At 47.2% G+C, this 23,474-nt stretch overlaps 6 protein-coding genes and 1 pseudogene across 7 annotated transcripts; 3 read left to right on the top strand and 4 right to left on the bottom strand.

Annotated features, from left to right (window-relative positions):
* Positions 1-760: 760 nt before the first annotated feature.
* On the top strand, positions 761-1,170 carry H257_09308 (hypothetical protein; the record flags this gene model as incomplete). Its single annotated transcript, XM_009835480.1, has 2 exons — positions 761-880; positions 1,051-1,170. The coding sequence occupies 2 exons, from the start codon at positions 761-763 to the stop codon at positions 1,168-1,170; spliced, it is 240 nt and encodes a 79-aa protein (XP_009833782.1).
* A 4,619-nt stretch (positions 1,171-5,789) lies between these two features.
* H257_09307 lies at positions 5,790-5,856 on the bottom strand (annotated as a pseudogene). The gene has a single exon. The product of its transcript is annotated as a tRNA-OTHER (tRNA).
* Positions 5,857-7,691: 1,835 nt separating this feature from the next.
* On the bottom strand, positions 7,692-8,381 carry H257_09306 (hypothetical protein; the record flags this gene model as incomplete). Its single annotated transcript, XM_009835479.1, has 1 exon — positions 7,692-8,381. One exon carries the CDS (start codon positions 8,379-8,381, stop codon positions 7,692-7,694), a length of 690 nt encoding a protein of 229 aa, XP_009833781.1.
* Positions 8,382-11,442: 3,061 nt separating this feature from the next.
* H257_09305 (hypothetical protein) lies at positions 11,443-13,237 on the bottom strand (the record flags this gene model as incomplete). Its single annotated transcript, XM_009835478.1, has 3 exons — positions 11,443-11,771; positions 12,186-12,279; positions 12,614-13,237. 3 exons carry the CDS (start codon positions 13,235-13,237, stop codon positions 11,443-11,445), a joined length of 1,047 nt encoding a protein of 348 aa, XP_009833780.1.
* A 2,766-nt stretch (positions 13,238-16,003) lies between these two features.
* On the top strand, positions 16,004-16,413 carry H257_09304 (hypothetical protein; the record flags this gene model as incomplete). Its single annotated transcript, XM_009835477.1, has 2 exons — positions 16,004-16,042; positions 16,099-16,413. The coding sequence occupies 2 exons, from the start codon at positions 16,004-16,006 to the stop codon at positions 16,411-16,413; spliced, it is 354 nt and encodes a 117-aa protein (XP_009833779.1).
* A 2,516-nt stretch (positions 16,414-18,929) lies between these two features.
* Positions 18,930-19,790, bottom strand: H257_09303 (hypothetical protein; the record flags this gene model as incomplete). Its single annotated transcript, XM_009835476.1, has 5 exons — positions 18,930-18,940; positions 19,012-19,108; positions 19,174-19,360; positions 19,432-19,601; positions 19,743-19,790. 5 exons carry the CDS (start codon positions 19,788-19,790, stop codon positions 18,930-18,932), a joined length of 513 nt encoding a protein of 170 aa, XP_009833778.1.
* Positions 19,791-21,587: 1,797 nt separating this feature from the next.
* On the top strand, positions 21,588-22,304 carry H257_09302 (hypothetical protein; the record flags this gene model as incomplete). Its single annotated transcript, XM_009835475.1, has 4 exons — positions 21,588-21,592; positions 21,645-21,849; positions 21,931-22,073; positions 22,154-22,304. 4 exons carry the CDS (start codon positions 21,588-21,590, stop codon positions 22,302-22,304), a joined length of 504 nt encoding a protein of 167 aa, XP_009833777.1.
* Positions 22,305-23,474: the final 1,170 nt, after the last annotated feature.

The raw sequence follows: 23,474 nt of genomic DNA, 5'->3' as shown, positions 1-23,474 counted from the left end.
AAGTCGTCCGAGAGCGATACCGAGCGGAAACTGCAGCGTGGAAGCGCGCCGAGGCTTCCGCCGCCACGGCCGGGTCGTTGGCCGCAGCCAGCATGGCAATCACGTCGCGGCGGAAGTTGCTGGTCAGGTCTTGATCTGTCGGACGCGAGTCCCACGTGAACTGGCCCATCACGACATATAGCCGCCGCCGATATTTGCCATCACTCGTTTTGTTGGGGCGTCTACTTCCTAACAAGGGAGTTCAAGAAGCCTAGGCTCCATTACAAACATACATGTCAGCATATTATAACGTAAGATTGTTCATGTCGGACATTCAGACCTCGTTGTTGAGTTGCCGAATGAGGCCACCTTAGCCTTGGATCCTGGGAGCGCGAACGTTTTAGACGGGAGAGTATCCCGTTAATCCAGATATGCGCATTATACTTATTATGATCACTTTGTACAGTGCTAAAGTACACATGATCGTATATGAGAGTTTGTATGGAAATGAGTACTTCGAAGTGTATCACTTGATTCCCTCAGAAATGGTGATCAGTGATTGGGCAGTGACTTTGAGACAACCTGCAACCCTAGGCCCCAGTGGCTAGCCACCACTGATTGAGACCGTAGATACATGAGTGGCTTGAATGTACATCTATCTATCTGTTGGTTAGGATGTGCCGAGTTAATTCTGCAGGCCTTTTTGTCATTCCAGTTTCTTCTCTAAACTGGGCCCTTACTGCTGCCCAACCGCTCGACGCAACATTTCAAGTACGACACTATGGCTGTCAACTCCAAAGACCCCAACGTCCAACTCTTGGCCTTCAACGGGAACAAGAAAAGCTTCAGCGTGTGGACCCAGAAGTTCATAAAGCACCTCAAGGCAATGACCACCGTGAAGGTCGGCCTATGGTTGGCTAATCAGTTTAGCCGACCTGTGCCGAAGATCAAGTTCGAAGACTTCTAGCGAGCCTCCCCTGTGGTACATGCACGAGTGAATCTGAGCAACGACCCCCACTATCGATTTGAGCAAGTCTGCTCAGCAAGGTCCTCTCTGACACCTTTACTCAGCAATTCAAGGACGCCTTTGGTGAAGCCCAGCCCGTGCACTTACTCTGGGCCACCATCGAGCAGTGCTATGAGGAGTCTAACGTCAATACGGTTAAGCCCTTGGTCGGCCAATTGATCTAGACCGCGAATAACGACTTTCCAAATCCGGAAGTCTTATTTTGCGACAACAAGTCTGCCCGGAACACTATCAACTTCCACACTCAGAAGTACTTGGGTAGAGATATGATCAGCGAGGATCTGATTGTGGCGTTGGTTTTGGGTGTTTTGCCCAAGGAGTATTTTGGTGCTCAAATCTCATTCGACGAGAAGGGGTTTAACCTCGTTAACGTGGAGGCGAAACTTATTGGGATTTTTGGGGAAAAGTCCAAGAAGGTCATTATGGGCATGGGTAGCCAATCAAACGGCATCTATCGTGGGTATGGCCAATCCAAGGGTAACCATGCTGTGAATTTTGTCCAATCGGGGGACAAGTAACGCAAGCGTGATAATGTTCCCATTGTGGGAAACGACGTTTGGGTTCGCGGGCAGTGATTCTACTGTTTTGGCCAGTACAATGTCGGTGGCCAGCCTCACGTGAAGTCGGAATGTCCTAAACGAATGGAGGATTTTGAGCGTAAGGAATTTCGGTCTAACATCACCCAAAAGCCCAATTCAAAGAGGCCTAAGGTGGATGGTACTAAAATCCGTTGTGGTATTGTGGAGTATGGAACCGGCCAACCTACATCTGCCCTAAACGGCCCAAATGAGGATCATTGGGTGAAAGATTACGTTGTTGAAGATCGCAACGATTTTCTTGATCTTGGCTCTGCTGGCGACATTGCCGTGAACAACATCCTCACTGTGGATGGAATGTCCAGTTCCATGAAGCAACTCAGCGTCCAATTGGATCAAATGGTGAGAGATGATTTTGGGTTTTGGTATAAGTATGTGTTCTACCAAGGCACACTGTGCTTTGTAGCTGTGGCGATCAATGGGGCCTACTACCTTAGAAGCTTTGCACTCAGTGAACGCCAGCGCATAGATGCAGCGTAGCGAAGCACAAAGTTTCACGACCCATTAGGATCAGCTTCGACCAGTTAGTGTCCATTTTTAGAGAGTGGCACATTTGACTCGGTCATATCAGCAAATGACTTCTAGTCACAATGATGTCGGAAGGCAAAGTCAATGGCATCCCACAAGTGCCTAAGGATACGCTGAATACACTACTGGGACGGACGGAATGCAGCGCCCACCGAAGATTTTTGAGTATCAGAATATATTTCATCCAATACTCTTCTCTTATTGGCGGAATTTTTATTCTTGGCGCCAGCGGGAAAAACTAGGCTTTCAAAACAATACGTGCACATCGAAATATGAGGCGCGCGTCGTACCAGATCTCAACAATGCTCGAAGCCATCGGCCTACTTGAGACCTTATCTGGTCGAGAGGTGGCGAAGCTAATGGGCGTCCCACGACGAACTGTACGATCGTGGTACGCTCAGCGCTTTGAGCTCCTTTCCTTCGATGGTAACAAGAAGAGCAAGAAGATCGAATCAGGTGGACGATACGAAGAGCTCCCAGACCCACCAGGTTTAGTAGGATTTATAAACAAAATGAGAAATGATGAACGTGCTCTAACGACGACTCACATGATCACCTGGATCAAGATCAACCAAAGGGCGTGGTTGATGTCGTACTTTGCAACGAAGAAGTGTGACGTCGCATACGACTCCCTCGTCCGACTGCTGTGTCGCTTCTCCCAGCGCTATGTATTCTGTCAGCAGCGTCAGATAAAGAACAAGCTTAAGCAGGCGCTCTTGACTAAAGTCCACGACGAGTTCGCCCGCGACTTTCATCGGGAATAACAATCCTACGAGAGCGACTGCGTATTCAACGTCGACGAGACAGGGATGTACTACAACCTCCCTCCAACGTACATTTGGGCTGTTCGGGGCGGCAGCGCCAAGATCTCAACGGGGGAAAAGCATTCGATGCGCATGACAGCGGTCCTAACGGCGCGAGCGGACGGTCAAAAGCTGCCCCTGCTATTGATCATGAAGGGAGTGCCCGAGTGCCCGAGTACCCGGGGCGTGCATTGAAACCAACGAGTTCCCTACGTTTCCTCGTGGTTATCACTACGCGATGCAGGAGAATGCGTGGGTGGATGCGGTAGTGTGGAGACAGTACCTGGGCGATGTCCTTGGCGAGTTCATCGAAGAGCCGTCGGTGGTTCTAATGGACAACTTTGAGTGCCGCGTTTCGGATGAGTCGTACAAGACCATGCATGAAGAACTTGGCTCCCACCTTTGTGCGCTGCCGCCGAACACAACCTCGGTATGTCAACCACTTGACGTCGGGGTAATGGCGCCGTTCAAGCGCAACCTACGTAGCTTGTGGTTGTACGAAGAGCAGCTTGAAGGGGACGACGATGATGATCCGTACTCACCAACTGCTCATCAAAAGCGAATGGCCATGGCTTTGCGTGCCATTGCTGCATGGGATATGGTCACTGCTGACGTCATTCGACAGGCATTTGCCAAGGTACTACGTGTAAATTGAACAAAAATAAGTTTTTGCTATTTAAATACATTTTATTTTCATACACGTCCTTTTGAAGTAGAATATTATTACCTCTTGAAATGATTAAATTTTCGAAAGCGTCTGTGATAGGCTGCATTAATTTTCCAACATCAAAGTACCATGACCAATCAATTTGTAAGAATTCACCGTCTAACTCGAAGACAAGGTTACATTACGTCCGTCCCAGTACCATTCTTCTGCCATACTTGTGTGGCAATGAAACACAAAGGATGTCCTTTAGGAATGTTCAAGGGTCGAGAACCCATGAGACATTAGGTACATTACATATGGACCTTAGTGGTCCTGTGCGTCAATGGGGCCAATACGGAACAACAAGTGATATACGGTACTCATGCACCATCATTGATGACAATTCATCATATCGGTGGGCCTTTGTTTTTCAGAGAAAACACGAATTTCCACGGAATGTGAAAAATCACATTTTGGGAATTGAGAACGAATTTGACCGCAATGTACGACGCATCAGATCGGACGGTGGTACTGAATTCTACAACAAAAGTCTAATCGAATTCTATAAGTCGAAGGGTACTAAGTACCAAAGGTCAAACCCATATTATAAGGAAGTGAATGGAAGTTCCGAAAAAGACTTACAAACCAAGTGGGCAAAGGTCCGGTGTGCTTTACTCGGTGCCCAACTACCGGCAAAATGGAGGCCAGAGGCATTGATGTACTTTAACTATGTTCAAAACTGTACTCCTGTGGCTAAATTGAACAATAGGACACCTAAAAGGTTGCGTATGGTGAACTAATTTGGACAACATTCGAATTTGGGGGAGTGTGTGCTACGCACATATACCGGTCGAGGTTAGGAAACATAAGAAATTGGCTGCTCGGGCAGTCAAATGCCGATTCCTTGGCATTTCAGAGGAATGCAAGGGATATCGCCTGTTAGATATATATGCAAATCGATTTCTCATTGCACGAGATGTTCAATTTGATTCTGAATATGTCTCCAGTATAGTGAAAAGGGCGTTTCAGCAACTACCACCCTCGCTCCCCGAGGATGCAATTGTTGCCATCGAGGATGTAGGGGAGATAGCTGAAGTCGATGAAGGTGACTATAGCTCTGAGGTGCTGGAGACAGTGGGAGCAAATAAAAGGAGAAAGGTTATACAAAATGAGGGTACTACTTGAGCGGTAGATCCACGTCGGAAGTGGGAGTCCAAAACAAACTGGTGCACGACGATAACTGTGACAGTTCATCTACTAACATCGATGAAACTTATATACAAGTGGACATAGAGCGTCCTAGCCATTCAACCAAGCGGCCTCGTCATTTAGACGATTATGTATGTGGTCAAGTCGAATCCGAACTTCATCGGCCATCAGCATGTACGAGCACTCGTGGTAATACCGGTGTCCGGATACTACGGTGTCTGCCTGATATATACCTATCACCTGATATGGTTAAATGGGCTGAAGCAATGAACACTGAATATTCGTCTCTGATGGATAATGGTACATGGAAACTAGTTGGTTTGCCTCTAGGACATAAGGCACTCACTACCATGCCCTTGGGTATTTAATGTTAAGTACCACTCGAATGACTCTATTGAAAGCTATAAGGCCCGGCTGGTAGCTCAAGGCTGTCACCAGGAGTTTGGAGTAGATTGTGACGACGTGTATGCGTCTGTCGCCCGTTTCGAATCTCTTCGATTAGTCCTTGCGATTGGTGTCACGCTCGATTATGAAATACATCAGATGCATGTACTGTACATACGGCGTTCCTTAATGGACATATGCCTGCGGAAACAAGCTTTACATGCGTCAAGCACCAGGTTTCATTCGGAAAGGACAGGATAACTTAGTATGCGAACTGGTGAAAAGCATCGATGGGTTAAAGCAAGCACCACGTATTTGGTACTTAATGCTTCATGAGTTTCTTACGAGCATGGGTTAATTGAGTTTTGGATTATCATTTTTAAGACATTTCTCCGCGAGGGCCGACACTAGAACCACATGTTATGGAACCGCTTCGCCAATTGTAACGCGCCTGCTCGACCAGGGGCGGTGTGTAATCTTCGGTTTTTACTTCGCTCAACGCTTCATACCTCGTGCTTCGACCGATCTTCTTCGAAGTTCGGTCCTCGTCTTCGTACGCGGCCCTCGTTATCCGGATTCCCCAGGGGAGGGACGGTTAAATCCTTGCGGAAATAATCCGGGGAATCCGGGGATCGAACCCACGACCTTTGAGTTAAGAAACCGATGCTCTACCACCTGAGCTACGAGCATGGGCTTTCGCCGTTGTTCCAAAGAATATTGTCTCTACGTCAAAAGAGTGGGAGACGAAGTGGTCATAATAGTTGTGTACCATTTTGTCAAAGTCAGCTAAGTTTATAATCGAGGTCAAAGCGGAGCTAAGCCAACGCTTCAAGATGAAAAACCTTGATGAAATAAGCTACATTCTCAAAATGGAGGTAACTCGAGACAGATCAAAGAAAGCTATGGGAATATCACAGAAGAAACATATTGGTGATCTTTTAGAAAAGTGTAATATGATTGATTGCCAAGTTGCGTCAACACCACAAGTCACTGGATTGAATCTGGTTCCAGAAAGTGATATGAAACCAGATGAAATTTCTAAACAACCCTACGAATATCGTGGTATTGTTGGGCCGCTGCAGTACTTTGTCCGGGGTATGAGGCCTGAGATAGCTAATGCAGTTAGAGAGCTTAGCAAGGTTTTATCTTGCTACGATAAGACGCATTGGGAGGCAGCCCTTCGAGTACTGAGATACTTAAAAGGGACGTCCGAATACGGCCTTTATTTAGATGGGACGTTAAGAGATGTGCAGTACGAGGTCTACACGGACGCACCTTTCGCGTGTCAACAAAAAGAACGTAAGTCAGTCTCGAGCTACTTGGTTCTATTAGCAGGAGCATTTGTCTCTTAGTCTAGCTCTAGACAATATTGTGTTGCTCTATCAACCTTAGAGTCTGAGCTTGTAGCATTGAGTGAGGGAGCAAAGGAAAGCGAGTGGTTGGAGCACTTGTTGACGGAATTAGGATTTGTGCCTAAGCATCCCATTCAAATTTGGTCTGACAGTACGGCTGGTATAAGTTGTGTCCACAATCCTGGAAATCACAAAGGCATAAAACATATTGAGACCAGGTATCTTTTCACTCGAGATCTGGTTGAACAGGAAAGAGCTAAGTTGAGTTTTTGCAGGACATATGAGATGATTGCAGACCTTCTAACCAAGGCACTTCCAGTAGGTCAGTTTGAATTCCATAGAGCTAAGATGGGTGTCCGCAATTTAGGCCCCTTTCGGAGTAACTATTTCCGGAGCAAGAACCAATCAGATTGGTTTCCTCTACGGATGAAAAAGTGTTTTCCGCAGTAGCTCCGAGAGCTACTTCTATCTCCGTTTGTGCAAATAAGTCGACGAAGCGTTTCGGAGTAAAATATCACAAATTAGTGTAAAAAGTATCACCAGCCATACATTTCTCTCGATGGACATCAACACAGTAGTCACTGCAGCTGTCGGTGCTGCTGCACAAGCTGTCGTTGCTTCTTTGAACGGCCGCCTCACCCCTGCTCCAAAGATGGACAAATTCACTGTCAAGTCGTCCGCTTGGAACACAGCAATAACTAGCCCACTTAACTCAAATTATTTGTTTTAGGTGACTCTTTTGCATGGAACTCCGGAAGAAATGACCCTCCTCATCGAAGCAACCCTCGTGCTACACAATTGGATGATTGATGAAAAAGAAGCTGCCTTTTGGAGGCCATTACAATTACTTCTCCTAGTGAATACGAGGACTGGATGCACATTGGGGGTGATGTGATATACGATAGTGAAAAAAATCAAATAGATGGCGTAGAAGCAGTAATCACACGTGATCACATTAAAGCGCACATTACCAATTACACGTAATAGGTGTTTTCATCACGAGTATTTTCGTTGGGATTGTTTAATGATGTAGCGCGACACCGATAATGGATTTCCATCAATAATATTTGCGTTGGAATTGTTCTATGAAGCACAGCAACGTCGCAATGCCGCGATGTGTAGATGAAGTGCGGTGCAAAACAATGTATAGCATGTATGTTCAAACAATTATTCCGTAAATTTATTCATGAGAAACGCTAAAAGTTGCTCTTGAAGCTCATTACCCCGTTGCAGTGCGATCTTAGTTTCTTCTTGGACGGCAGCAGATTTGGCTAGTGCAGCTTCAGTCCTCTCGAGTATCGCGCTAAACCCGTTGGACTTATCCGGTGACTCTTTCGAAATGGTAGCGGCATCCACCATCCCTTGTGCGAGTGCAGCACCGAGCGACACTAGCCCCGCCCCGACGTCTGTCTTGCCGTGCTTCCGTAGTTGACGCTGCCTGTCGACTTCACCAGCAACAATGCGTTTTCTCTTTCGTTCACACTTCTTGATGTTGTTGTACTGTAATTTGATAGCATATACATTGTTCTTGAGGGAGGTACTTGGTATACGAACTGATGCCGACGTGAGTATGTTGAATTGCAGGGCGACCTTTTCCCACAGGCAAGCCAGCTGCTTGTTCGACTTACTACCGGCGAAGTCGTCACGAAACCAGCCAAACCGCACTTCGAGCAACGCGACGATCATCTGGTCCGTATAGTTTGCTGAGAATTTGGGTTCGACAGCGGCCCGAGGTTCAGATGGAGTTTCAGGCTGCCCGACGAGGGGGATCATGAACGTGGCTGCTTGCATTTCAGCTCGCAGTACCCGATTCTCTTCGATGAGTTCCTTTTTCGAAGGGGTCTTGAGCTTGGCCATGTCAATGTCACTTTTTTGGTCACCAAAAGACCACCGATTTGCTCTTTTTTCTGTCCTATGCTTGATTTAACCAATCAAATACCTTTATTTGTTATTCACTCGTCTGGTGATGGACCAAAATCTTGACCAATGAGGGAGCTCTTGAGCATTTTCTGTTTGATGAAAAGGAGAGGAAAAAGTTGTGAATTGCTACTCCGAACTCCTTTTCGTTTTATTATTTAGCTTACTCCGAAAGGGGGGGGGCCTTAGCACAAGTTGCTCCAAGTCACTGAGTGGGAGTGTTAGACGGGAGAATATCCGGTTAACCCAGATATGCGTAGTATACTTATTATGCTCACTTTGTATAGTGCTAAAGTATACATGATCGTATATGAGAGTTTGTATGGAAATGAGTATATCTCTTGATGTGGTGATCAGTGATTGGACAGTGACTTTGGATCAACCTGCAACCCTAGGCCCCAGTGGCTACCCGCCACTGATTGAGACCGTAGATGCATGAGTGGCTTGAATGTATATCTATCTGTTGGTTAGGATGTGCCGAGTTGGTTCTGCTGGCCTTGTGGTCATTTAAGTTTCTTCTCTAAACTGAGCCCTTCGCTGCTACTCAACAGAACGAGAATCAATCATGAAGCGGCGATGCGCTGCATGTCGTGAACCATGTGATAAGCCCAAAAGTGTCGGACATCCCTGGAGTCGCCTCCGGATAATGGGTTTCGTAGAATTTTCGTAACCCCAACCAATTCAATCGATTGTTTGGTCACATACAATGAGTAAGATACTTCGAATTAGATTGGTTGGGGTTACGAAACTCAAACGAAACTATTTGTTTCGCGTCCTATAGATTATCCGGCTATTAGTTTCGTAATCCCCAACTATTGTATTACTGTTATGTACAAAGGTTAGGTTGAATGAACAATTTTAGAGAATTAGACACCAAGTGTTACGCTTGCTCCCCACTTTAAGGCGTCCTGATTTGCCCATTTCTCCCACTTGAAGCCCTATAATTTTCTAGTATTTTTTCACTGGCACTGCTATCGGAATCAAAAAGACCAGGACGAACTTACTTGGGATGTACTATAATTGGAATGTTACTCAATCTCTTGGTAACAGAAAAAAGTTTGTATCACCACTGGCATTGACCCATGTACCTTTGTGTTACTGTTCTGACATCCTAACGACTAAGGTACTGGTGCGGTGCTTGTATGGTATAGAGTTATTTACAATATAAGTAAGTTAAATGTATTTCCGATGGCATTGGTTGTTCAAACAAGATTCGCTGAATGGCAGACACTACTAATGAGGAAGAACCTGTGAACATAGCATGATAGCTGCTTGTAATAGTTCCGTTATAGAAAATGAGGCGGTGCGTTAGCAGAGCATGCTCATTAAATCAAATCCAGGCAAAAGCAATGGATTGTAACCATCACAATTGATCAAGCGGTCTAGGGATGTGAATGTACATTGTAGGTAGAAACGCGTGGGTTCAAATCCAGCACACACAATACACATTTTGCATTTTTGTTGTGCCGAGTAATATCGTTTGAAACTCAATGGTCGTGAGAGATTGCAAGTGCACCAGATACAGCACCATATCCATCATAGATGCTAAATCAGAATCACGTGCATGAGGGTATTCTGGTAGCTGAAAACAATGTAATTCAATTTGATGGCATGTTGCCACTTTAATGACAAGTGACAGGGGTTATGGATCTTATCGTATGCCATGATGCCACGTTATTAGAGCTAAAGGATAAAACACTCGTGTAATGTCAGACTACAAGTACTAACTAGTCGAATAATCCATGGAATATAAATCGTATTGCATGAGTAGAACTACCGTACTGTAGAGTACATTGATTGCTACATAACACAGCCACTCTCGCATACTTGTGTAGAGCCCACGTCAACTCACCCTATATGTCAAATGACTCGTGTACAGTAATGCCAGTTAAATTCCTGGGTAAGCATTTTAGCAGTGCATGCGTTGAACTAGCTAAGTGTTGTTTACTGTGCGCTCCATAGCAACAGTTGTCGAGTTGGATAGTTGTGTCAAAGCTAACAGTAAGTCGATTCGCTTTATAGATCAGCATACATGAATTCCCACCTAACGTCAGTAAACGAGGGTTCTATCAGTTGAATCATAGGAACCGAAGTAGTACTCCATTCTACCCCTGAATAACTGTATTGTCGTGTTGACATGGTCGTTCGGGGTGCTGATGCGAATCCACGCCTTAATCAATAAGTAGACGTGTGTAGCGTCAGGATAGACGAGAGTCTAGGCCGTTTTTGTAGGAATTGAAGTAGTATTGGGTATGCAGTGCTTGATTTTGTGTCTTCGAAAGGCTACAGTAGTCGGCTCGGTGGAGATACCAATCACCACCGCTGAATCCGTCAGTATATGCGTATAGCCCAAGGTTAGATGAGAGTACTGGTTGAAGAATCAAAGGAATTGAAGTAGTATTGCATGTTGAGTACTCACTGAGTGGTTTGTTATTTGGTTGCTGTAGTCAGTTTGATAGTTTGGGAAGATCCCAAGGTATCTCTGCCTTAAAGATAAGTATATTCGCATAGTACTGGCATAAATGAAGGTACTAATGGAAGAATGATTTGAAATGATGTAGTATTGTTGCGTCTCGACTTGACGGACCTTGTGAAGTTCGAATCCAAAGGCAAATCACAAAGTAATCCCCCCAGTGTGGCCCCCAGCCACTGGGGCTTAACCTAAGCCTAATCAGGCTATCGCTACACACAGCCAATCATCTAACTAACCAATCGAAGTGCACACACTACCCAAGAGAATTGAAACCTTGGACATCTTCTTCTTGGAAGGTGTCTGGGGTTCTGCGAATGGCAAATTCGCAACAATCCCCCCCAAAGAGTTCTTCACACCCAAGGCATCAGCCATCGCCTTGAATTGAGGATTCGCGATCTTGGATCGCACGTAACGCTTGAAGGTGGCCGGGATGTCTTTAAGCAAATTGGCCACCGGCTCCTACGAGTTCTCAATTTCTTGAAGACCGCGCCACTTTACCAGGACCTTAAACGAGGGCGAACGATCGTTCTAGCGACAGTCGATGAAATCATCGACCACATGTCCGTCCGCGTTGTGCGTCACGTGGCGCAAAAGTTCTTCAGTCACTTCGAGGCAGTTTTCGGCCTTGAACTTGAGCTGACTGCTATAGGGCTCACAGACAATTCCCGTGACCAAATTTTTGATTTCAAAAATCCAGGCAGACGTTGCCTTGACCACTTGAGCTGGTCCATGCCAAGTTGCACACAATTTCGAGTGTGAAATCGACCACACGTCCTTGTAAAGGACAAAATCGCCCACATCGAGTTGGGCCATTTCCACGCATTTTTCTTCGCTTTTCTTGCACGATTCTTCTGACGCTTTTTTTAAGCAGCGTCTACAACAAAATGGTGAATACTATCAAGAGATAGTACCAACGACTTCTACGCTGCACGCTTCAACGACCACAGATTGTCCAAGGTCGCGACCCTACCCGTCGAAGCGATTGGAATCAAATCCAGCGGCGACATCGACGGGCGTCCCGTCTAAGGGTATCGGAGGGACTTTGGTTCAAAACAAGCATCACCACTGGCACAAACTCCACTGGTCGGGTTGCATCAACCATTTATAGCTCGGAACGTCTTGAGGGTTGTTTTCATTTCACTTTCCACCGTTCGCCCACGGACATCTCGCGTTGGTAAACTGGTGATGAGCTCCCAGGACATGCTGGAGCTCGGCGATCACTTGGTTCTTGAAATGCTATCCCTGATCGCTGACCCAATAATAGCACACACCAAACACACTGAACCACTCTAGCAAACAGCGCGCAAGTTCTTGAGCGTTGGCCACGTCAGTTTCCCACAACCACTTGAACTGACTGAAGTCGTCCTTGGCACAAGGAGATAACTCTCCATGTAAAGAAAATCCCAATGAAGGATCACATTGGGCAATGTTGCGTGTGGAGTAGCACCAAAAGGACGCAACACGTGGCCACCGGTGCTAGCACAATGCAAGCACTTGGACCAAAATAGGCCACGTCCAAAGCCAAATCGGACCACCAGAAACGATCTAACAAGATCTGCTTCGTCGCGTTGATACCACGGTGTCCACCCACAACAAAATGAGCCACCACACAAACGCATCTGGAGCTCGTTCACAGCCGCCGGAATCCACACCGCGCCCGCCGCGGTCTTCAACAACAGCACAAGGTTGCCACGTCAACCCGGTGCTCCTCGAGTTCCACCGCAGAGAATTGTGCGTCGCCAATCTCGGCCATGGTTGGCCAAATAAAGTCGCCATTTTGCAACGGCGAAATCTTCATCGGCACGTGCACGATCGGGCAAATAAGATGGGATGTCGCACCCCATCCCGAGAACAAATCGGCCCACACATTGCCATCCTCAGCGATGTCGTAAATGGTGTAATCGTACCCCATCACCATTAACGCCCAGCGGTCCCGTTTTGCTGCCGTGTACCATGGGATCGCGGAGTTCACGCTGGCTGGGTTGAAAATAAACTTAAGGTTTGCGTGGTCGGTGAACAACGCAAACCCGCCAGGCTTGTGAAGCAGGTAATCGGTCCGCTTTAAGCACTCCACAATCGAGAACGCCCCTTTCTCGACGATTGTCCATCCTTGCGCGGCTCCAGAAAATGTGCCGCTCAGAAACATAAGGGGCTCATGAACGTCCAATTCACGATCCACTTGATCGTACGGAATTTGTGTAACCACGCCGCCCCAGTGAAAATCGCTGGTGTCCGCAACACACAAATAAGGCGGTCGGCCTTCGGGTATGCCAACGTCATCACGCGGCCAAGGGCTTCCTTGCAGCTTGAAGGCACACTTCATGGCAAGTGTTCCAGTCCACATCAGCCAATACAACTTTGGCCACCTTCTGGCGAGTTAGGCCACCGGCCGACTTGTACACCGCCTCAAATAAATCGGTAATTGGCTGTACTACCACGCTGTAGCGTGGTATAGACATGCGCATCCAATTCATGGCGCACACGAATTGTTGCAGGTCCTGGTCAGTCACCGGACCAACGCGCTTCGGTCTGAAATAACCGACACTTCTTGGGATTGAGCTTGAGTCCGCGCGACTCAAAGATCACCAACACGTGTTCGAGCGCCGTTAAGAGGCCTTGCTTGGACTTCTCGTATCCAAGCAGGTCATCCAACCAGATCAAAAGCGATCGATACAGCTCGCTCTCGAACATCTCTTGTACTGCAGCCTGACAGAAGGTCACGCTGTCGATACCGCCCATGAGAACACCCGTCGGCGTGTACATACCCATGTCCGTAAGGAAAGAGAGCATTTCCTGTGACCCCATATCCAACGCAAACTGCCAATAACCCTTGAAAAAGTCCAAGGTAAAGAAAAACACCGCTTCGGAGAGGGGATCGAGGATAACCTCCAACATTGGCATCGACCATATGATGCGCTCCGTCTGGGAATTCACAGGACGGACATCAACGGTCATGCGAAAGTCGTTCGCTTCGGGCTTCTTGACGATCAGCGGCGCCGAGCACCACTTCGACCGAGGGTTTGGGTAAACTAAACCCGCCGCTTGTAACTCTTCGACGTGCTTGGCCATAAACTCGCGCTGCTCTTTCGAGTAACGCCGCGCCTTGCATCGCACCAGTTCCGCGCCAGACTTCAACGTAACATTGAGAGGTGCCACGTCCACCGGCTGATCTCGGCCAAGGGACAGCCGAAACACATCTTCATAGCGCAATAGCAGCGTCCACAGCGCTGTAGCGAACTCCTCGCCGCACCCTGCGGCAGGACATTCGCTGACCTTCTCCTTCAGCTTCGAACGCACGACTTCTTGGTCAGAATCCTTCGACCAATCAGCACCGACTTCAGGGAAACATGCCCGTTCTTCGTCAGGATTGAGCGATACTTCTTCGGGAGACGAAGGAGGTTTCTCCTTCGTCTCGACCACCTTCATCGCCGCAGTCAGCGGCGTTTCTTTGAGTTCACATTCCTGCCACATAAATTTTGCTGAAAACCACAAAACAGTCGCCACCTGTCAACTCATGTGTTGAGGTAGAGTCTCGAGTGAGGTGGATGCGCATCAAGGTACTTAAACAGGGAATTGCATTTTTGTTGGTACGTACACTACAGCTGATACGTATTCCGGGGTACTAGTAATAAATAATCGGATGGTGGCAAGGAATACAGTAGAATAAAAGTGCATACGATAGGAATGAACGTCCATGTCCATAACTCAGGCTGTAGAGTGAATCTGACTGAGGCACCGCAATGGCTCGTTCAACAGGCCAGAGGTAGTTCTTTAATGTAGTATATGCGTGAAGTGTATGTGTGCCCTGGAAGTGCTCGAAATGGACGGCTCTAAGGGGCAGAACATCCATGTCAATAACTCAGGCTGTAGAGTGAATCTGTGGCAGTACAAAGGCGCGTTCAAGTGGCCAGAGGTAGTTCTTTAATGTAGTGTATGTGTGCACTGGAAGTACTCGAAATGAATGGGGCCACAACGTCCATGTCCATAAACGCATGTTGTAGTGTGAATCCGAGGCAGCACAATGGGTCGTTGCGCTGGCCAGATGCAGTTCTGTAGTGTAGTTTGTGTGCGGTGGATATGTGTGCCGGAAGTAAGCAAACTACATTATATGTTATGGAGAATCAATTACTTTTGGTTTCTTTATACTTAATGGCTCGCAGTTTGACTTTCTTCTTCACGGCCGAGACGCGCTTTCGCTTCATCGACGGTGACTCCGCTGCCTGCCGGATGTTGCAATTTACGGCTTTCTGCCACAATCTCTGCTGAACTTCAGGTGTGTGTATCAGCTACTAGCACGTGAGGGCTGTGGGTTCCCTGTTTGTGGCACAGACCGGCACCAGACAAATAGAACAGTATTTGGTAGTTCCCCTATTCGTGTTACCAACGCACACGAAGCATTTCTTTACGTTCCGTTTTGCTCCGGAGTAGCCTTCTCCTATCTTGAACGGGACACATTCATGCCCATCACCAAACACAACGTTGTGCGTAGCGACATCATCCTCCATGCTGACAGAAAGGCCAAGCGTGAAACGACCAGGTAGTTTTTTATAATTTGCTACTTCGAAAGTATACAATATTGCAATAAGATAAGGTTCAGCTGGAAATGTTAATTGTACGGTTTCGTACAACAGAAATACACATGTAACTTACAGTATTTAACTCATTTACGTAACTCTTGGGTAGTTATTTACAAATTGCTACTCCACAAGTATACGAAACTTAAATGTAACGATCGAAGTATCCTCAATTTATTCAAAGGAAACCCTACATGTCCTATATCATCATTACACCCATGACCGCGTTTCGCCACGTTCACACGCTAACAAGTGCCGAGTTTCCCTCGTTCCGACTTACACTACATCGCTTTGGTGTATCACATTCTAACAGCGAAGCATGCACATTGGTTCATGTTGACGAGCACGACACGCGCCTTGCCCAGCCTCATCATATGAAATCACAGTACACTAGGTGCACCAGCCAAAGATGTCACACCAACGTCGAAGGAATACCGCGGTGTGAGGCTGCGTACAAGATCCAAACTTCTCTTGTCTCCAATACTACTGTTGTCAGTATGTGTGGATACCACATGATGGGTGAGGATGGGATAGCATCACCGGTAAAGCCCCATGTACGAACTTGGGTGGTAACAATTCATAACAATGATTATGATATTGGCGTCAATAGGTGACCGAAGATATGTTGCACGACTTGCGGTCATGGATCGGCGAAGACCCCAAACGTATGCCGAAGACCCTGTTCAAGATGCTGCGTGTACTCTATCAGTCGGGCAATTATGGTGATGCAGCGCGTCCAACTCCCCGGCAAATGCAACAATCCATCAACTACGTGTGCGAACCAAGGAGTTGCACAACAAAAGTACTGTGCCGGCTGTTGATGATGCGTTGCAACATTGGGTTCTGCCAACCGCACAAGAAGATCAAGAAATCCATCACCCATTCGTATTCGGCGTGGAAAAAGTTGATGGCATGCCCCGCATAGGTAATGGTGGCCTGCAGTCGTTTCGAGTCGGTATGATATTTCAATGCGGTGTAAATAATGACACATGTAATGATATTGTATACGATAACAATGTTATGCATTCATATTCGTACATAGGGTTTACGATGCTTGACGTCATGAATCGATACAAAACGATTTGGGAAGATAACCCCCACCGCAAGATCTTGTGCCATGTTGACACGACATTTTCGACTAACAAGTCAGGGTACCCAGTATTCGTATTTGGGTACTCTGATATGGCTGGCTCGTTCCATGTGCTCTGCATTTGCATCACATCACAAAGAACTCATGACGACGTGGCCTGGCTGTTGAAGTCACTGAAGAAAGAGTTTGAAGACCAACTCGACTTTGCGTGGGAGCCACGATTGCTCATGGGTGACGCCGATAAGGCTCAGTACCTCGGAATGACGACAGCCATGGACCAGCAGCTGCCAGAGATAGAATATCTCTTGTGCTTTTACCACGTCATCAAATAGGTATGTCTGATATAAATTGCTTATGACTCACCTATGCATGATATCATTACATACGGCTTACCTTGTATACAGTGCTATGAAATGCGTACTGAGTTGACGAACGAAGAATGGCGAGATGTCTCATTCGACATCTATCTGCTGCATATGTCGGCAAGTCGTGTAGACCTGGGCGACTTAATGGCGGTGGTGCACGACAAGTGGGCGACGAGCCGGGGCCTCCGGAAGTTTCGGCGCTATTTCTTTAGCCAATGGCTGCCGTACAACCGAACTCGAAAAACCATGGGCAAATAAGCCAACTGTATCCATCCGAATGAAGACCCACTTCAACCGACTGCTATCACCGTTCGTGCCGTGCCACGTCAAGTCCCTGAACGTTGGCATGTCCGCCACGAATCACAGGTGATGGACCCGGGCGATGATGATGACATAGGCATGCATGCACCCATTCCTCCTGCCCGGGCACCGCTTGCAAGGAACCTTGCTCTGTTTGAATTGCACGAACAACCTGCGAGTGGATGGATCGTTGTTCGAACACAAGTCCCAACTGCCTTGCGGTGCGATTGTCTGCTTTGGATTCGTGGCGCCATTTGCAGCCACGTGCTGGCCGTATCCAACGAAGTCGGGATCAGACTTCCAGATATGAGTACACCGCCACGGCGACTGACAAGCTGTACGAGACGTGCAGATGCTGAAGGCCAGAACCATTATCAGGTTCGCGACCGTCGCCGTCGTTTGCACGTTGCCTGATGTATCATGCTTTCTGGTTAGCTAATTTGGTCGATAATACGATTTGTATATTTCGTATTTATGCAGCATACTATTTGCAAGTACGATAGTTTGGGACTCCATTGTGTAGAGAACATTGGTGTGATATTATATTAGATAAGCTGAATTAGAGTAGAATTTTGTATAGAGTGCCGATAAATTATGGTACTTAGCGCCACCATGTTAATGCCTGGAGTAGTCGGGTGAGATAATTCCCACCTTAGTCAAGATTAGATTCTTTTGAACTTGTCCATACATAAAGGGCAGTGGCCCATAATGATGTTCCACGCGCGCCAAGTATAAACGAAGTTAGCAAATTCTTGACTATTTGACCACATCCCCCGGAGGAGTAACAGCGAACAAACACCTCGATGAGTACTACCTCCAGCCGGAAATAAACCAGCCATTTCATTCTTGGAGGTTTTTTCAGAATTTACCGGAATAAATTATGTTATAGAGACCGAAAACATGTATCCGGATATCTGTCACGATTTGATACTGATTATATTATACACCTGCAGTAATTTATATTCTGTACAAGACATAGTTTAAAAATGTTACTGACTATTGGTTGATGCAGGTAGAATGCATGTAAGCCACCAACACTCATAGCGTAGAACCCACTTATCCATTAGGGTATTCATGTTTAAGGTATTATATTCCACAGGGATACTGGCCATACTAAGACGTATACAACAAGCATACTTAGGGCAAAATCAGATAACACCATCAAACAAAACACCAATTTTACCAATTTTCACCAAATGGCTGGTTTATTTCCGACTGGAGGTAGTACTCAATACTGAACAGATCTAATTTTAGCAGCTACAGTTACGTCCTCCCACTCCTGAAATCACGAACTTAAGGAGTAATAGCCAATCACATGATCTGAATTCATTTACAATACCCAATCACATTGAAATTGTGAGTTTAATAACCAATCAAATTGCTCATAGTCACATGTGATTATGAGCAATGTGATTGGTAATTAAACTTCCAGAAATTCTCATAACGCACTGCCTGCCGAAGTGGATCTCGTTGTGTAACATACTCTATATTCAATTCAGCAAATCCCATGTCTCCTTCAGCAATTCTTATGTGGCTCTCAGCAATTTCTGTGTGGTCCTCAGCAATTCTTATGTGGCAATATTTTATCCTCCGTTTCTTTGTCGCCCAATCGGTCCAGGTCGTACACACTCTGCGCACGCCGCGCATTCAGTAAAAACGAACGCGGACAATATCCGAGCTTCGCCATCACGTCGTGGCTGACAATGAGGTCACCCAGACCTTCTTGTAATGGCCATCCAACACTTGAGGTTCTCTAACACCAGGGTACCTTCGGCCGTTTCGAAGGTCAGGCATTGCTTGACGTCGCGGTCCACTTGGAGCTTCATGCATTCGAGGAAACCGCCCAGCTCGATGGCGGTGTCCAACTGTCGGACCGCCGACGTAAAATTTCCAGGCGTTTCGAGACGTGATAAAAGTGTCGGTGACGCACAGATTGGTCGGCACCAATGTCTAGTAGCGTCGTCGCCTTGAGTCCGTTGATAGCGCATTCTAACGTGCGCAGTACCGGCGCCGCCGTCGCTTCATCCATATCGGCGGCCGCACCCACCACCTTAGGCTTGACCTCGCCTCTACTGTCCGGCGTTGCCACAGCAGCGACTTGCGGCTTCTTTGAACCGCTGATCCAAGAGGCATTGAGCCTCGCCCGGCGGACACTTCGGGCACTTCAGGACCTTGTGGCCTTCGCTACCACACTTCCAACAGCCCTTCGTATGTGTTCCAACAGCCCTTCGTATGTGAGGCGCCAGGTTCCGCTTTCTTGGCCGCTTGCTGGCGAAGTTGTTTTTCGCCATACAGCCGCTGCCGATTTGGATCAGCCTGTGCATTCTTCAGTCCAAAGCAGCTACCGACGACTTGGTCCTGACCGAGGTACTGAATAAGGTATTCTACTCTGGCGCAGAATAGTTGTCGTCTCCATTTTCACTTGATTTATGTATGCTAAAACTTGAGTTTTCCGAATAAACCAGTATATGAATTATCGATTTATATAGGTAAATACACCAGAATCGGGCGATGGCACGTCGCTTCCGAGATGGCTTGGCGACGCATGGCTGTATGTCAGCTCAGAGATATGGTGCGGGCGCACTTTCAACTCGTTGCGCTGACCAGAGGCAGTTCTGTAGTGTAGTATGTATGCGGGGATGTGGCTGCCGGAAGTAAGCAAGCTACAGTATATGTATACCCCGCGAGTAGCTGAATAATTATGGAGAATCAATTACTCTTGGTTGCTTTGTACTTAGTTGCTCGCAGTTTGTGAAACAGCCAGGTAGTATTTTATAATTTACTACAGCGAAAGTATACAATATTGCATTAGTATGAGGTTCATTTGGGAACATTGGTTGTACTAGTACGGTTTAGTACCACACACATGAAACTTAACGTAACTTATTTAGTAACTGTTGGGTAGTTTTTTACAATTTGCTACTCCAAGAGTATACTAATCTCCAATGTAACGATCGAACTATCCTAAATTTATCGAAACGAGGACAGCATATTTTGGCCAAAAACCCTTGACAGTACTAATTGTATATTCGAGTGAGCGTTGAGAACAATAAAATGTGCTAGGCAATTTGGCTTGGGGATGCTACAAGTCGAATATTGTGAGGAGAAGGTGGGATGCATAAGGGCTGAGGAGGTGCAGGGGTTGCAATTCTGGCTTACTATTCTGGCGATCTATCATACACTATGAGCATGATGTCGTGAATGGTGGTTTTAACCTCTTAAATGGTGCTTGTGTGCTTTCACATGTCGATAAGACACAAGCAGAATCGTTGTGGAGGGGACATAAGGCCGTGGGGGGTTATAAACGATGTAAAGGTGGAATCTATACAGCTGTAGCGATTTGCATGCACTATGAGCTAGTCGCGCCTAATGTTTTCTTTTTAGTCTGAAACCTCTTCTTTCTGGTGTAGATTCACCACGACTCTTACCCAAATTGCTAGCATTTACACGAATAACTTGTGGTTGAGGTCCACATACAGCTGTACGTTTTAATTCTTAGCTTCCACGCAAAGTCATATTGCACGCAATTTGATGGAGCCCTGTGATATTCCTTGGTACTCGTATGCGTTATGTGCTAGCTCAACTGCTGGCATGATTCAGGACTCTCGAATGCTAGCCTTGCCTTACTAGCACAAATGGAATTGCCTGTCGTTGATACGAGCAACAAAAACGGGCAAATCCTCTACTATACTGTATCAGCTCCTCTCGTAATCATTCTATTAGTTTTGAATAAGGTATCTGTAAAGCAAGGCTAGTTAATCAGGCAATACGAGGCAACATGCTCCTGCTCAACATTATCATCTTCCAGAAATATTGCGTTTTGATTTAACAAATATTACTTGAAGTATATTTTATGGCCAACCACACATTTCAAAGTTGTCATTCTTCAATTTGCCACCTCACATACACTGCTCAGTGGGTCCATGGGTATGTAAGTGATCGATCCCCTTGCGCATTCAGCCATCCGTTAGTACCTCAAGCAAGCAAGGTTCTTTCTATATCTAGGCAGTTCGAGGTTGTCCCATGTATACGTATAGCTACTCGCAGTAATATACACTACATCCTGATTCGCGTCCGCTTCATGCTATCAATCGGTGGTTGGTCATAGGGCCATCGATAAGTTTAAGGTATTTCGTGATTTCCCTACCCTTCCTTCACATGTGAGTTTAATAACCAATCACATTGCTCATAGTCACACCTGTCCAGAAATTATCATAACGCACTGCCTGCTGAAGTGGATCTCGCTGTGAAACATACTCAATATTCAATTCAGCAAATCCCATGTGTACTTCAGCAAAAACTATGTGCGATTCAGCAATTCTTATGTGGCCCTCAGCAATTTCTATGTGGTCCTCACCAATTCTTATGTGGCAATATTTTATCCTCGTACGCCGAACGCAGCGTCCGCCTGTGGGTACAGATCCAACGAAAGCTGGCAAGCTTCAAAGGGTCTAAAACCCGCAAGAAGAACACCTGCACCTGCGGCGGACGATCGATCATTCCCGACAGTCATGACCTTGTAACGTACCTGAAGGACCTGCGCCGCAGCGAGCTGCCTATGACATCATCCCATGTGTTGAAGTTTCTTCGCGCTGGTCATGCCATGGTTTGAACGACACGAAAGGCCGGCTACAATTCCTAGCTTCGCCTACTCCAAAAGTTCATGGATCATCATGGCTTCTCAAAGCGACGCATTTGCCGTCAGAAGAAGACCCAAGTTGACCCCGAGGAAACGTGCCTGGCCTTTGGCAAGAAATTCCATTCCGACCACCCCGGCGTGGCTATGGACTGCGTCTACAATGTTGACGAAACCGGGATACACTACGATATGTATCCCAGTTCAATATGGGCCATCAAGGGTGAAGGAAGCTACGTGGCTAACGCTGAAACACACTCCTATCACATGACAGCCTTGTTGACAGTGGCAAGAAGCTCCCTATCGTCTTTGTGATCCGTGGAGTTGACGGTGGGACGATCGAAACCAAGGTGTTTAACGAGTATCCAAGCGGGCATTTCTACGCCATTGTTATGGTGGGCGACTTAACCCAAGTCCCGCTATGACACAGGTGGTCCTCAACCGAGGCCACCGGGTGCCGACCCCTGGCGAACCAACACGAAAAGGCATAGTATTACTAGTAGTATTACTAGTAGTACTAGGACGTAGAAAACAGAACACCTGTCCCAGCCAACTGCCAGAATCTCACTCTTGGTTCTGCTACGTCGTGCTAACTCAAGTCAATCAAGTGTGTGGTTTGCAGGGAGTCAGCACTCCCCCATTTGGTTGTTTGTGTTGGCACTGGCGTGGGAAACAACACAAAGTATACTTTAGTTCCAGTGATCTACGGAACTGAGAGCAATGGCGAGAAACTCGAAAGATTGCACCCAGAAGCCGAAGGCCGCGGCAACGGCGCCAGCAGCTGTGAGCAGCGAAACTGAGGAGGAAGTACCAGTGACGGAGCCACCGTTGGTCCCGGTAGTTGGAGGGACCACAGATGTGCTGCCGGCTGTGGAAGAGTCCAAGAGCGAGGAAGTTCGGAAGACGATGGAGGAGCTGGCTGCGACTAACAAGGCAACGGGTAGCGCGCGAGCGGCGTCCATGACCTGGGACGAATCGCGGCGGCGATATGGTGGACAAACCATGGGACCAAACTGGGAACAACTACCACGACCCCCAATCGAAGGTGCCTATGTCGACGAAGACTAACTGCCGACGGAGAAGTCCGATGCTGAGAAGCGAGTGGAAGAAAAGGCTGAAGCTCGAGCTAAGCCACGTGCGGAGCGACGAAATCGGCCGGACAGTACTCCTGACAGCGAGGAAGAAGAAAAGGAATACCAAGAAGAACAGCGTAAGCAAGCTGAGCGGCGGCGGATCAACAAAGCCAATCGTCCCCCCAAGAAGAAGCGCATCGACCATGCTAAAGTGGCTCGTGCGGCTCATGATCGGCGGATGCTGGACACCACCCTGCCAAGTAGTGCGGGATGGGGACCTCTTACAAATGGACCACCGACGCCAAGCAGTGGAGGATGGGGGCCCAATTTCAACTCCAGTGGACCTTCATTGGTGGTGACAGATGTCCAACCCCCTCGGATCACCTGTATGGACAGAACATTCCTAGTCAGTTGGGTGAAGAAGCGGGAGACATATGAGGAAAAGCTACGGGCGAATGCGCAACGCATGGGTGGCGAGTGGCGTCGGAGTGCAGTGGGGTGGATCCCTTCCACTGACCGCAG

Source organism: Aphanomyces astaci (assembly GCF_000520075.1).
Source record: "Aphanomyces astaci strain APO3 unplaced genomic scaffold supercont1.22, whole genome shotgun sequence".
Lineage (NCBI taxonomy): Eukaryota > Oomycota > Saprolegniomycetes > Saprolegniales > Verrucalvaceae > Aphanomyces > Aphanomyces astaci.
This window is presented reverse-complemented; position numbering and strand designations above follow the sequence as displayed.